The sequence below is a fragment of the Rhinolophus sinicus genome, linkage group LG03 (assembly GCF_036562045.2).
Source record: "Rhinolophus sinicus isolate RSC01 linkage group LG03, ASM3656204v1, whole genome shotgun sequence".
Lineage (NCBI taxonomy): Eukaryota > Metazoa > Chordata > Mammalia > Chiroptera > Rhinolophidae > Rhinolophus > Rhinolophus sinicus.
In genome coordinates, this window is record NC_133753.1 from 72,055,182 (window position 1) to 72,070,498 (window position 15,317).

Genomic DNA, 15,317 nt, shown 5'->3' on the forward strand with positions numbered 1-15,317 from the left:
CAAAGATTTAGCTGTGAGAATTTTTAATGCAATGTAGTTATAATAGCAAAAAGTTTAAAACAATCTAAATGTCTATCAATAGGGCATTGACTAAATTGTGGTATGTTTATAGAATAGAATATTAAGCAGTCATTTAAACTTATGTTGTAAAATATTTAATAATATTTTTAAATGTTTGTTCATTTTTTCTTATATGTTGGTTAAAAAAAAAAAGACTTTAAAAAAATAAACAGAAAGTAGAATGGTGGTTGCCAGGGGTTGGAGGGAGGGAGAGATGGGGTGTTATTGTTTAGTGGGTATAAAGTTTCAGTGTTATAAGATGAAAAAGTTCTGGAAATTGGTTGCACAATAATGTGAATATTCTTAACATTAATGAACTGTATACTTAAAAAAGTTAAGATAGCAAGTTTATGTTATTTTACCATTATTTAAAACAAATTTTATTTAAATAAATTTTTAAAAATAAGATAAATGATCCCATTTTTATTTTAAATATTCTGTACACTTATATGCATACACAAACCAAAATGATAACAGTAAGAAAATAATAACAGTAGGTATTGCTGGGTGATAGAATTACTAATACATTTCATTTCCTTTTTATTTTTCTTTTCATTTTGTTGGGGAGGAACAAATTTTCCTCTACCCTCAAGGTTCTTCTGGCTGGTCTAATAATCAAATAGACATGAGACAGATTAGCAAAAGAAAACCAAATTTAATACATACATATATATGGTAATCCCACATACATGAGGGAGTCAGAGCTCCCACAAGCACTGGAGGGTTCAGAGATAGAAAAGGTGATTAAGGTATGCAAGACATCCTGAGCTAGGGATGAGGTAATGCACCTTGGGGGCTTCAAGGGGTCATTATGGGTTGATAAGAAGAGTAGACATTTAGTGAATAGAAGTTTGTCCTGCCCTAGAGATAGATCAAAAGTAGTTATCTCTAATAATAGCTTAGTATGGGTAAGGCTCCTAATTCAATTTCTTCTAGGTAATTTAAGGGAGGGGCAGACGTTTCTCTTGAGCCTGCAGCTAAAGTAACCTTTAGCTCAAAATAATCTGCATATGACTGAGGCATATCTTAAGGTAGCTTGTTCTGAACCCCTACAATGTCTACTATGAACACGTATTACTTCTGTAATCAGAAAAATGTTATACCTCCAACTCCTTGTTGATGACTGAAATTCCTTTAACATGGAACAAAGTCTTACAGTCCACAGTCAAAAGCAGTAGAGGAAAGGAACTTTCTTCCCCTTTCCATTTTTGTTCTTATGGCTAGTAGAATAATTAAAATGACATAAGGCAGATTAACAGGAGAAAACCAAATTTTAATACATATGCACAGGGAATTGACATAGGCATGAAAATTCCAAAATAGTAAGGCAAAATGAGGTATATATGTCATTTTGGACTAAAGAGAAGGAGATAACTATCTGGGACTTCAAAGGGAAATAAGGCAATTCATAAGAGGTTGAAAAGAGTTACTGTTTAATAAAAAAAATTTGCTGGACCATCTAGAAATAATGGGACACAGAGAGGACTTTGATCCAAGGGGGCCTGCTAGGTTCCTCCCTATATTATAAACCATGCCCTCATTCATGTTATACTATGGTTATGTATGGTGGTAGTTCTGACTGGGACAGGCCTTCTATCTTAAATTCTTGTAGGCAGTTTGGGGGAAGGTCAATGATTCTTCCTGAGTCTTTTATTAAAAATGAAATAATCCTCATGCCAGGGAGACACATTTTGGGGTGGTAACTTTTGTTTCCCTGTAAAGTATATTAAGTCTAGTGAAAAATTGGGAAATGGTCTATGTAATTAGGATGTCAAGGGAAAACACAGGAGGTAACTGGTTGCTGGAAAGGTGTAGGAGGAAATGTTTTAAAAATAAACAAGTCAGAGATTCAGAAAAGAGAGAGCAAGATTACCAACCATAAATGTAGCCTACGTCAAAATTTTGGCTAGTACTATTGAGACAAGTTAGTTAGTATGATTGCTAGGTAAATAGGGGGTTCCCTGGTGGAATAAAGAAAAAGCAGCCATATCCTGAAATTCCAGGCCCTGGAATGTCTCCTTCACTCCAGGACAGGGACAGGAGAATCCGCCTTGAGGTTAATAGATAATCTCAAATACCTTCTGGCAGGACAAAGGAGCAGATCTGATAGATAGGAATGGGTTGGTTCATGAGCAAACAGGACAAACCTACTAGATGAACTTAGTTAGAAGGCGCCAGCCCCCTTCCCCGAACAGGCAGGGGAAGGTATAAAAGTAAGAGATTTTGTCTCAGTCACTGGGCACCCCCATTCGGGACCCCCTCCGCTCGGGAGGTGCAACCTCTTCTCCTGCCTCTAATAAACTACCTTCCTTTACAACTTTTTGCCTCTCCCTGGTCCGTGTGTTCATCCTTCGGCTTCACGAGACACGATCCCGGCCCACACCCAGAAACAGCTGACAAATTCCACATCATTTACATCATTTGGGGACTCACAGGAAAATATTCCTACATCACTATCTCTGCTTAGATAATCCAATAGAGGAAAGAAGACCCATTAGATAATCCAATAGAGGAAAGAAGATTCATTGTGAAATAGCTTGGCAAGAAATAATTTTGGGTGTGGAATAGGCCAGTTTCCATACCTCTGTCACTTAGACCTGGGAAAATATTATGTTGGGTTTTTCTATTTTTACTGGGAAATTTGTGTTCTGGATGACTTCTAATTGTCTCCTCCCTTTTTATTATTTCACAGGATATAGGGAAGTCACACAGGGACCATGAAGTATTTGCTCACCGTCCTGGGAATCCCTCCACTTCATGGCAGTAACCAGAATGGGGGCTTTCCCAATGCACACAATGCATACATAAAAGACAAGATTTCTTGTAACAACTGAGACTATATTCCACTTAATATATAATATGAATCCAGTGACCAGCTATGAACAATTTTTAATGTGGACAAAAAAGGGGCTGCTTACCAAACCTGACAAACTCAGGGGAGACCTGCCTATGGCTGGTGGGCCTTATAAACTCGGAGACCGAAAGTAACTACAGAAGATGCTCTGGACACAGAAATTCCCAACTAAAAGCAATTCATGGTTGGTAGTCACTGTCCTAGGCTTGTAGCTTCCTTGACAAAGGTATATCATTACCTTAAGTGAGCCTGACTTGTCTTTTTGCATCTAAGATAATATACCTTTGAAATGTCAGAGTAATCTCCTTTTTCAAGACCCCTCAGGGCACAATCTCCCACCAGAGCAGAAGGCTGCAAAACCTCTCATTGTTATCTTGTTACCCACATACCATGCTATGTGCTGTAAATGTTAATTACTAACTATCCTGTACCCATCAATGTAAAAGAAGTCTGTGTCTCTCTGTTTTACTTTCTATCCAATCTCAGAAATTTCTCCACTTTGCTTTCTCCCACCGCCCTAATCTACCACCAATGAATTTCATATAACCCCTCTTACAGCCCCTCCTTTGATTCTAATGCATAAAATAAGCTGTAAAACTTTCATTCTCTGGATCATTTTCTTATCCGCTGAGATTTTGTTTCCCAGCAATTGTCTTCAGTTTGGCTCAAATAAACTCAGAAAAATTCTCGGCCAAGTCATGGAAACACCAAAGTGTCCTTCAATAGATGAATGGTTAAAGAAGTTAAGGAATATATACACAATGGAATACTATTCAGCCATAAGAAAAGATGAAACAGTACCATTTGCGACAACATGGATGGATCTTGAGATTATAATGCTAAACGAAATAAATCAGACAGAAAAAGTAGAGAACCATATGATTTCACTGATATGTGGTATATAAAACTGAAAACAACAAAAGAACAAGAAAAACAAATGAAGAAACAAAAACTCATAGACACAGACAATAGTTTAGTGATTACCAGAGAATAAGGGGGGAGAGGTGTTCTAGAAGAGGGTAAATTGGGTCAAATATGGTGATGGAAGAAGAACTGACTCTGGGTGGTGAACCAATAATGTGAGATATAGATGATGTATTACAGAACTGCACACCTGAAGTCTATGTAACTTTACTAACAATTGTCCCCCAGTAAACTTTAACTAAAAAACAAATTCTCTATAGATTTGGATGTTTCTTACATCGACATTAAGGCATCTAATTTTCAAATATCAAGTCCTATTATTGCATACTTACATCCCAATATTTGGTCACAGTGAAATGGAGATACACGAGGTCTGACAATTAAGTTAGCAAACTTGCAGCACCACTGTTGCTAAACATTTTTTGTATCAGAGGGATTATTCATTATGAATTTGTACAAACTGGAAAAATAGTTAACCAAGTTTACTATTTGGAAGTGCTGAAAAGGCTGCGTGAAAAAGTTAGACAACATGAACTTTACGTCAACAATTCATGACTCTTGCATCACGAGAATGCACCAGCTCACAGGGCACTGTCTGTGTGGGAGTTTTTAGCCAGTAAACAAATAACTGTATTTGAACACCCTCCCTATTCACCTGATCTGGCCCCCATGACTTCTTCTTTACCTGAAGATAAAGGAAATATTGAAAGGAAGACATTTTTATGACATTCAGGACATCAAGGGTAATATGATGACAGCTGTGATGGCCATTCCAGAAAAAGAGTTTCAAACTTGGTTGGAAGGGTGGATTAAGTACTGGCGTTGGTGCATAGCTTCTTAAGGGAAGTACTTCGAGGGTGACTGTAATGATATTCAGCAATGAGGTGGGTAGCACTTTTTCTAAGATGAGTTTGCAATATTAATTGTCAGATTTCGTATATTCTTCCATTAAAGAGAGTTCTGGCACATGTGGGTAAGCCTATTGATCCCACCAAGGTAGCAAGGTTTGTTGTCTTCAAAAAGATCTCAGGGCTCCAGAAAATCTCTTGTTGTCCTTCAGAGAGATTTAAAAATCATTCTCCCAACACCAACAAATTTCCATCAATCTCAAATCAAACAAATAGGTTTTTAGTTTTAGTTGAGAAGTTGGTATGTCAAGGAATCTTTTAGGTGCTCTTTTTCCAACTACAACATGCATAGAGAAACAGCACAGCCTTCAAGCTCTGATCTACAAAGAGTTAATATCTTAGGAGCTAAACAGAACTGTATTAACTCCTCTCTTAACAAGCCCGGCAGACAAGAGGATTCTAGAGTACTAGAGGACATCACAAAAGTCAGAGAAAAGAATTAGAGAGAACGCTGGAGGAAGCAAAAACTGTAAGTTTATATCTAATACATATTTCTGGTCTCCTATTTTCTTCATGGAATGTTTTTGAGTAGAATTAAATAGTTTATTCATTTTGTATCATCCCAGCAGTCTCCCAGGCATTAGGCACATCACTAGGTCATCTTTAGTCCTGTCACCCTCTTCACTCCATCCCACATCCAACTAATTGTCAACTCTTTTGTATACAAGTGGACACTTTGGTCAATGTTGCTCAAGCAGAAGTTCGCCATAATCAGAAGTGTCTGGATGCCGATGGTAACCAATTTGAGCACCTCTTGTAATTGCAGAAGTCAAATGTGACTTGTATTCATCTTTTGTTACTGGCACTTATTGAGTATAACAATTTTAATGCTGTTTTCCTTTCTTTAAATGTGTATACATTTTTTTTGGCCACCTCTGTAGGGTGCCTCTGTATGTAAATTGCTGGCCATTGTTGGCAGAATGAATAAAACTCCTCTATCTTAAATGCAAGGTCTTCCAAAATATGCTCCCTTTCACTTAAATTCTCACAACTCTCTTAAACTTGTCATGCCTACCTGCTATTGTGCAAAGCCACCCTGCTCTTTGCTCATTCCTGACTCTATTCAAACTGTGCTCTTTGTATGTAACACTCTGTATGTCCACCTGCCAAAATCCCTCCCAGACTCCAACAACCCTCTTTCCATAACACTTTATCTGATCCTTCAAGTAAATGTGAATCTCAGTCTTCCTTTTCACGCTCATTTTCCTTTGTTCATCTCTGATTGATTTTTATATTTTACCTTCCAGTTAAGAGTGTGTTTTCTCATTTCCCATCTTAATTAATCACTTCCTAAGAGCAAGGGCTCTATTTTTCTTTTCCTGTGGCAAGTTAACAAAATCATTCTATATGTAATATTTGTCACACGGTGATATTTGTCAATGAGTTCAATCCAAATCTCAGGAGTTCCTATCATCTTTTATGAGCATTCATACAATTGACACTGTAATTACAGAACCTACACTTTTCTCTACAGCTTCTCTTCAGCTCTGCTCCAAATTTCTTTCTCAGAGCTTAAATCTCATTTGCTTCTATCCTTTCACATAAAATCAACTCTTTCTGAGTTCCCTACCTAAGTGGAAAACTATTTTTCTTTAAGGATCTATTCATAATTTGTCCCTTTCTTCCCCGAAATCTTCAACTCAAAGGATCCCAACTACAGCTCCCCTTTCAGAGACGTGAGTATTTATTGGGACTGTTAAAGTTTACTCCTTATGCAGAAAGACTTGAATTCCTAACCCATATTAGATTTGAAATGTTAAAACCCTACTTCTATATTTTGTCACACAGGTCTACTTAATCTTGATTTTTCTAAAGATAAGAACATTTTTGCAGTATTATTTTCTATACTCTATTGAAATGCAACTGACATTTCTTTAAGCAAATTCGTCAACTGATTTTGGGATTTCTTTTCTTCTTCCTCTCTCCTACTCAAATCTGTGATACCATTATGGCTCTCATCTCACTGTGTTCTTGGAGGTGGGTAGGATTAATACAAAACTTTGTAAAATCATTAAAAGCAATTCTAGAAAGAAAAAACAATTTCTGTCCAATGTCAATCCAATGTCATAATAATACATCTGCTGAAAAATTATTACACATCTGCAGGTACCAGGCACTGTATTAGGTAGTATATATACAGATATCCTCAAAAGAGTTCATAGACTAGTGAAGAGACGCACGATGTATCAGAGTTATAGAGAACTCATATTAACTAACATACACAAAAATGACATACAGTCTATCATAGTATAAATCATTTACTTATACTGACAAATACAACATAGAATTATCAATTAGTCAGAGACTAGTTCAGTGGAAACAACAAAAATAGCTAGCATTTAGCTAATATGGAGCTTCTACTAAGTGCCAAACATTATGGTCAGCTTTTTATAGGCATTATCTCAATTGATCCTCACCATATCAATGAGGTGTGTTTCTTTCCTTTTTTTTTTCTGTATAGATATTCATAGCATCTTTTTTCTTTTTTTTTATAATTTATTTTTTAAATTTATTGGGGTGACAATTGTTAGTAAAATTATATTGATTTCAGGTGTACAATTCTGTATTACATCATCTATAAATCCCATTGTGTGTTCACCACCCAGAGTCAGTTCTCCTTCCATCACCATATATTTAATCTTTCCTATTTTATAGATAGAAAAACACTAAGCAGAGTGGTTAACAACTTGTCCATGGTCACACAGCCAAGGAAGAATGTGAATCCATGTCTTTTTCATTTCTAGGCTCTTGATCACAGCCACTATTCAAATTCATCCTCTTCAAATTTAATCAGAGGTGAGTATAAAATCAGTATAAGTTTAATTGCTGGTGTCATCAATCTGGCTTTATGCATCTATCACCAGTAAAGTGCTATTCTTCACTCACCTACCCTTGCCCCGTGCACTGCAGTTCTGAATATCACTGCCAGGGAATTCTTTTTTTTTTTTTTTCTTTGAAGGAGGGCACAGCTCACAGTGGCCCATGTGGGGATCGAACCGGCAACCTTGGTGTTATTTAACACCATGCTCTAACCAACTGAGCTAACCGGCCACTCTTGCAAGGGAATTCTTTAAGTCTTTCATTCCTTTGAGTTAAAATGATTGGTAAGCCCTCGGTTTTTATATTTACTCTCTCTACTTCGTTTTTCCTGAGAGATTGAAGTTGGCCACTTCATTGGATTTTGGATGCTCCTTTATCACACCTTTACTGACAGTCTTTCCTGGGTTTTTTTTTCTGACATGCTGATAACCTCCATTTCATTCTTAGAGTTTCTTTGACTTCAGTTTTAGTGGTACTTTTCAGTTGCTCAACAGTGCTGTACAGCTTTGGTGGTGTATTTTGGAATAGTCATAACCAAAACAATCTTCTCTGGGCCCAGATGTTAAAGAACCACAGCATTTCTTCTTTCACTACGGCTCCATTTTTGCAAACGCCTTCAGGTCTATAGGCCTGTGATGCAGTCACCTCTCCTTTCACTTCCACGTTACTTCTCTATAGAAGAAGGCTGGGAAGATCGGGTATCTTAGCAAATCTGCAAAAGCTTAAATGTGAGATTTACTTTAAAACAAAATGGTTTCCTTGGTTGCTTCCATTCTGTTCTAATCCTAGGATTATTTTCTACCATGTGAAAGTATGTCAACTTTTGGGTGATTGTTCAGCTTCCTTCAAATAGGCATGCTAAATCTGTATAGATCCATTTAAAATTATGTCATTGGAAAGATGTTCCTTACTTTGGTTTAAAAAAATGAAACATTACAGAACAGAATATGAATAACCCAATTCAAGTTGAATTGTCTGGAAAGTAGATCAACAAAAGGCTAATGTTCTCTCCCAGTGATAGAATTTCTCTATCATGCTTTTTATTTTCTTATTTATATTTCTCTGTTTGTTTAAAACAAGCTTGGGAACAAGCTTCTTCAGTTGACAAATCAAGCTAGCTTCAGCAAAAAGGGGAAATTTTTTGTATAGAACACAGGACTCTCCTATGGAACATAAGGACAGGAACAGAGACAGGCTTTGGAAAAGACTGAAATCAAGAACAAAGCTTTCAGGACATTTTGACTCATCTCAGCCACTCAGGGTCACTCTCTCTTGATTTGTTTATTCATTCATCTATTCATTTATTTAATATGTTTATTAGGTGCCTAACATGTTCCAGGAGCTGTTCAGGTACTAGGAAATAGAGATAAACAATATAAACCAATTTTCTCCCTCCAATGTCCTTATATTTTACTGAGAGGAGACAGACAATAAACAAGTGTAAATAGATGAAGGTAGTTTCTGAGTATGGTGTTACAAAGAAAATAAACTGGGCCACATAACAGTAAAACTGAGGAAGTGCTCACTTTAGTTATGAAGGTCGGAGAAAGTCCTCTTGATGAAAGAAAATATGCTGAGAGACTAAACCAGCCCTGTAAAGAGCAAGGAAAGAACATTCCAGGAAAGTGCAAAGACACTGAGGCAAGAACGAGCTTGATGATTGGGGAGCAGAGAAGAGGCCAGTGGCATGGAGTGTTGTGAGCTATAGGAGGAAAGGTGCCAGGAGTGATCTGAGGAGTAGGAGGCAGGTCAGATCGTGGAGGGCTTTGTAGGCCATGGTAAGGAGTTTAGATTTTATTTTAAATGTAAAGGAAAGCCATTGGAGAATTTTAAGCAGGAAATGCTATGACCTGGTTGCTGCTGTTGTTGTTTCGTTAATTAAAGTTTATTGGGGTGACAATTGTTGGTAAAGTTACGTAGAATTCAGGTGTACAATTCTGTAATACACTATCTATATCTCACATTATGTGTTCACCACCCAGAGTCAGTTCTCCTTCCATCACCATATATTTGACCCAGTTTATCCTCTTCTAGAACCCTTACCTAGTTGTTTTATGAAGATCACTTTGGATGTTTTAGGTGGAATTGATGAGAGAGGGATAGGGAGATGAAAATGGGGAGAACATTAGGAAAACATGATAGTTGTGGTAAGAGACAGGTGCCTTAAATTATAGTAGTAGCTGTGGAGATGGTGATTTTTTCAAAAGTACTTGGAGGATTTGGTAATGGATGACAGAAAGGGAGGAATCAATTGGGAACTGGTATGACGGTAATGCCATTTATGGAGATAGAGAAAGACTGGTATATCACATTTGAGAGAGATCAAAACTCCCGTGTGAGACAGGTGAGTTTGAGATACCTACTAGTCATGCAAGTGGAAATGTTTAAAAGACAGGAAGATGTACATAGCTGAAGGTCAGGGCAGCAGATAAAAATTTTGGGAGGAACAGCATGCATATACGTAGAATGTAAGGCCAGGAGACTGGATACTATAACCCAGGAAAATCGTGTTGACCAAGTGGAGAAGGGACTCTACAAATAGGATTTCCCCAGTTATTCAGGGTACAAAGTCGAATATGACCTTCCCAGAACTCCCAAGTTCACATAAAAGTTCTAGCCATCCACAGAGGCTAGTTTAACTGTTAGTCCCATTTCCAGTCTCCCGGGAAAGAGAATCTGATTGTCCCACGTCAGGTCACTTGTCTCCACCTGGTCCAATGAACAATCACTGTGGGAAGTGTATCATAGAGTATGAACTGGTGGCTGGGGGCTGAGTCCCTGTAAATGGGGTAAGGAGGGGTGGGTCAGGGGCTCCTTTCCCAGAGAGAGGGGATGGTCATTGGCTTCGAGGCTGAGGAGACACTGAAAAAATGATCCAAAATGATATGTATTGTTCGATAATCTGAAAAAATTGATTTCATTTTAAAAAAGTAAGGTCATTATTGCTGAATGCTTGGTTTTACTCTTCAGTATAGAGTGGTCCCACACCACTACCAGAAAGTTATGATGAGTCATGTACCATCACAAAAGTGGTGAGAAATTCCTGCTGCAACTTAAGTATGGCCTGCAAAAGGCATCCTAAAGTTGCATGTAATTGGCTGGACTTTTTTGTGTTTTTATTTCAGTGTCCTCTGGGATCTCTTACCGCTTGGGAACTGATATGACAACACATCTTCTGGTGGACAATACATTAGAGAACTTGTTAGAGACATAGATTCGATACCTCTAATGGTACCAGTGTCAAAAGGTAAATTCAGTGCCTGAGGATGGATGCCTTTTATAATTAATACAACTTTCAGTCTGTCATTGTGGGATATTTTGAACATGCAACTTTACTTCTGGGTATAAAATTTGCAGAAAATTTTGCATATGTGTACCAGGAGACATTTACCAATATGTTCATAGCAGTGTTATTCATACTACACTTGATCTTAGCCAAAAGGCCGAGAAGCGATTGGCAGTGTTATTCATAATAGTAAAAAATGAAAACAACATAAATAGCCATTGATCAGAAAATGAATGTACATTGATATATATTCATACAATGAAATAATAAATTTATTTTCTTTATAATAGACAAAAATAAATTTAATTTTCTTTATAAAATTATAAAGTCATATAAAGCAGTTATTAATACAACATTTAGATGGTAGTCACCTCTGGGGTGAAGAGGAAATAATATGGTTGAGGAAGTTACAGAGAGAATTCTTAATTTTGTTTCTTAAGCTGGTATGTATGTTTGTGTACATTTTATTATTATTCTTTGAACTGTCCATATATGTTTTATTTCCTCATTTATATAATAACATAAAATAATTTGCTTATATAATAATACATATATAATTTATGTTATATATAATACATATGTAATACATAACAGTTTTATTGGGATATAATTTATATACCATAAAATTCACTCTTTAATGTGTACAACTCAGCAATTTTTACGGTTTTCACAGAGTTGTACACCATATTCACTAATTTTACAACATTTAATTACCCCAAAAAGAAACCCTGTAACAGACATTCTCAGTGTCCGCCATGCCCTGTCCCTGATAATCTCTAATCTGCTTTCAGTCTCTATGGATTTGCCTATTCTGGACATTTCATATAAATGGAATCATATAATATATGGTTTTTAAAGTCTGACTTCTTTCATTTAGCATAATGTTTTCAAAGTCCATCTATGTTGTAGCATTCATCAATACATCATTCCTTTTTATTGCTGAATCATATTTCATTTTATGGGCATGTCATATTTTGTTTAGACATTGATCAGTTGATGGACATTTGGGTTGTTTTCAATTTTTGAATAATGATGCTGTGAATACCTGTGTACAAATTTTTGTGTGGACACATGTTTTCATTTCTCTTTGGTATATACCTAGAAGTGGGGTCACATGGTAGCACTGTGTTTAACATTTTGAGAAACTGTCAAACTATTTTCTAAAGCAGTTGCACCCTGTTACATTCCTATCAGCAATGCATGAGAGTTCCAGTTTCTTTATACCCTTACCAATACTTTTTCCTATTATTGAAGTGGTATCTTGTGTGTGTGTGTGTGTGTTTTTAAATTTACTCTTTCTCTTTGTGGTTTTGATTTGCAATTCCCTAATGAATAATCACATTGAACATCTTTCATGTGTTTATTGGCCATTTGCCTATCTTCTTCAGAAAAATGTCTCCTCAGATTCTTTGCCTCTTTTTAAGTTGGGTTATTTGCCTCTATATTGTTGGTTGTAAGACTTCTTTATGTATTTTGAATACAAATCTCTTATGAAATATTTGATTTGCAAATATTTTTCCCATTCTGTGGATTGTATTGAAAATCTTAAAAACTTTTGCAACACAAAAGTTTCTAATTTTGATGAAGTTCAATTTATCTATTTTTTTGTTATTATTTGTTATTACCTATTTTTTTGTTATATTTGTTTTTTTATTATTTCCTTCCTTCTCCTTGCTTTGGGTTTATTTTCCTCTTCTTTTTCAAATTTCTTAAGGTATAAATTAAGTGATTGAGTTGAGATCTTTCTTCCTTTTTTAATGTAGCATTAGCAGCTATAAAATTTCCTGTTATTCTTGATTTAGCTGCACTTGATAAGTTTTGGTTGTGCTTTCATTTGTATAAGATATTAACAATAAAACATGTTTCATTAAAAAAAAAAAAGGAGAATTCACGGTGGGACCTAGTCAAGCTGGGAGGTAACCAAAGCCATGTAATGTCGAGAGAGTATTCAATTTCTGATGCTAAATGAATCATAATATTTTAATAAGTGAAAAATCTAGTGTGTTCATGACACTCTTTAGCAGTGCACAGTTCAGGATCTTGTGCTTCTCAAAGTTTTAACTGTTCCACAAATAAAGCACATGAAAAATGAACTGGCTGAGGTAGTTTTCAAAGTTGAAAAAGTCATAGAACGAGTGACAGCAGACCCTGTGCAGAGTCTTTGGCTAACCACCTGGAGAGTCTAATCAGCTTGGAAGCCATCCACACAGCCCCAAATTTAAAAGAACTCAATATTTCTTCAGCACAATAGAGGAGGTAAGGAAGAAGTGCCAAAGTGGAGGACTTGCACATTTACTTTGTGGAAAAAGAAACTTTTGTAGGTTTTATTACCAACTGAGTCCAGTTTCCCTTCTGTTATTTATGAAATAGCTAAACATAAAAGAAGAAAAGTGTTTGTAAATGAAGATTTTCATAAAGGTTTATGGTCATGTTACAAATTTTCTTCTTAGTGACCGTATTTTCCTGTTAAGCTAAGTGTGCCTAGCCATCAGCTTCATTGTTTTCTAATTTTGTTGGTTTGGAAGTTGTATCTTTTTTTTCTTTACATTGTAAGTGATCTTAAATTTATCTTAGAAACTTTGCTTTGGGAAAAGAAAAACTTTTGATGTCATAAATGGATAAGACCACATTATGGGAATATTTTTATAGATATTTTCAAAAATTAATTTTAATATTTTTTTCTGATTTCACCATTTCCAAAGGGAAATAAATCATGTCTGGTAAAATTTTATCAGATTTAGTTGTATTACTAAAAATGTTGACATCACAAAGTTAAAAAAACAAAGAACGAAAGAACATAATAAAATAGAATGTAAAAAACAAACAAACAAACAAACAAACAAACAAACAAACAAACTCTTGGCCGGTATACCACCAGAACTGATGGGATACTTCTCTGCCATTGCAGAAAGGTATAAATCAATAGGTCACCTGGTTGGTGTTGGTGTGTGTGTGTGTGTGTGTGTGTGTGTGTGTGTGTGAGATTCAGCTGGCACAGGCCAGGCCAGTGTGATTCAACAGTATCATGGATAAGGACATAGCTCACCTAGTTGGGAGACTAATTTCATTCAAAGAGACTGAGCAAATAAAAATATTGAGGATGGTAGAAGCTGGTTTCTCACTGAGGAGAGAGAGATACAAATATGGACCAGGAGAAGGCTAGAATAAACAATATGATTTTGGATATTAAATGGAAGTATCAGAGTGAACTAGTAGTTTCTAGCATGTAGAAATAGACATACTAGATGTATGTGTTTGTATCTTAATTGTGGTTTCACAGCTATACCATATATAAAATGTAATCAAATTTTACACTTTAAATATGTTCAGTGTATTACATGTCAGTTATACTTTAATAAAGCTGTTTATAAAAACTTACTTGTCATCATTTCCAAAGGATAGATCAGAGAGGTGGTAGTGGTAGCTGAGGTGGTTCTGAGTTCTGGGGTTTTAGAATGGTTCCCATAAGATAAGAGCTGACCCTGGGTCAGCGAACACTCACACACTGAAAAGTGTTCTCTAGTTTCCTCTGCTTAGACCAAACAGAGGCTCTATTCCAAGGAAGGAGTTTGGGGACAGTTTCTCCAGACCATATATACAAATGAGATGATTCTTGGCAATCAAAAAAGGTTCTATTTTTTTCCTTACTGGGGATTTGAAGATGGTTGTGGGCACAATTCTTTCTAGCTCCAAATTATCTAATAAGGAGAAAAAATACATAAGAGTAAATTAAACAGAAAAATTAAGTTGACTAACAGCCCTCTTCGATGTTTTCAAAAAGAGAATGTACTTTCTAGACAGGAAGTTGAGTCATATCTCATGCTTGAATGATATTCCTTATACAGAAGTGATATGGAATGACAAAGAGGTCCCTTAGCACACATTTTTCATATACTTCTTCATTTCCTCTTAAACACTTGACTTAAGATAGATTCAAGCCCTCTAGACAAAATGTGATGAAAGACCTGAGGGGTTTAAAAAATTGCATATAATCTCCATTTACCCTGTCCTGGGACTTTAGGTAAGAAGATAAAAACTCAACCACCTTTGAGCAAGATGAGCAGGGAAGAATTGGAAGACCGTTTGTTTCGTCTTCGTGAAGAGCACTTGTTGCTGAAGGAGCTTTCTTGGAAGCAACAGGATGAGATGAAAAGGTACCTTAAGTCTTTAAAAGCTGCAGCTACACCAGACCTATACCACAGAAAACCAAAACGAATATGTTTTCCTGAGATGTCTGCACCAGAAAACAATTCAAATATCAAGAATGGTTCACTCCAAAAATAATTTTTAAAGCAATATTTGCCGTACTTGGGTTTCTTGCCAAACATATCAATAGACTGTGGCCATAGGACACAGAGCATCCTTAAAAGCTATTTCAGCCCACAGAGCAAGAGACTGGGCAGGCTCCTGCTCTGGTCACCAAAGAGGGGATGGGGATGGGGAATGGCCAAAATCTCAGGGAAAT

At 36.2% G+C, this 15,317-nt stretch overlaps 1 protein-coding gene and 1 pseudogene across 1 annotated transcript in view; one reads left to right on the top strand and one right to left on the bottom strand.

The window, feature by feature from the left end:
• Positions 1 to 10,794: 10,794 nt before the first annotated feature.
• Positions 10,795 to 15,317, top strand: part of RPGRIP1 (RPGR interacting protein 1) — a 54,828-nt gene continuing 50,305 nt past the window's right edge. Inside the window, exons 1-2 of the mRNA XM_074328020.1 lie at positions 10,795 to 10,813; positions 14,874 to 15,006. Coding sequence (XP_074184121.1) covers positions 10,795 to 10,813; positions 14,874 to 15,006 — 152 coding nt within the window. The remainder of the gene's footprint in view (positions 10,814 to 14,873; positions 15,007 to 15,317) is intronic.
• Positions 10,860 to 11,021, bottom strand: LOC141570959 (U2 spliceosomal RNA; annotated as a pseudogene).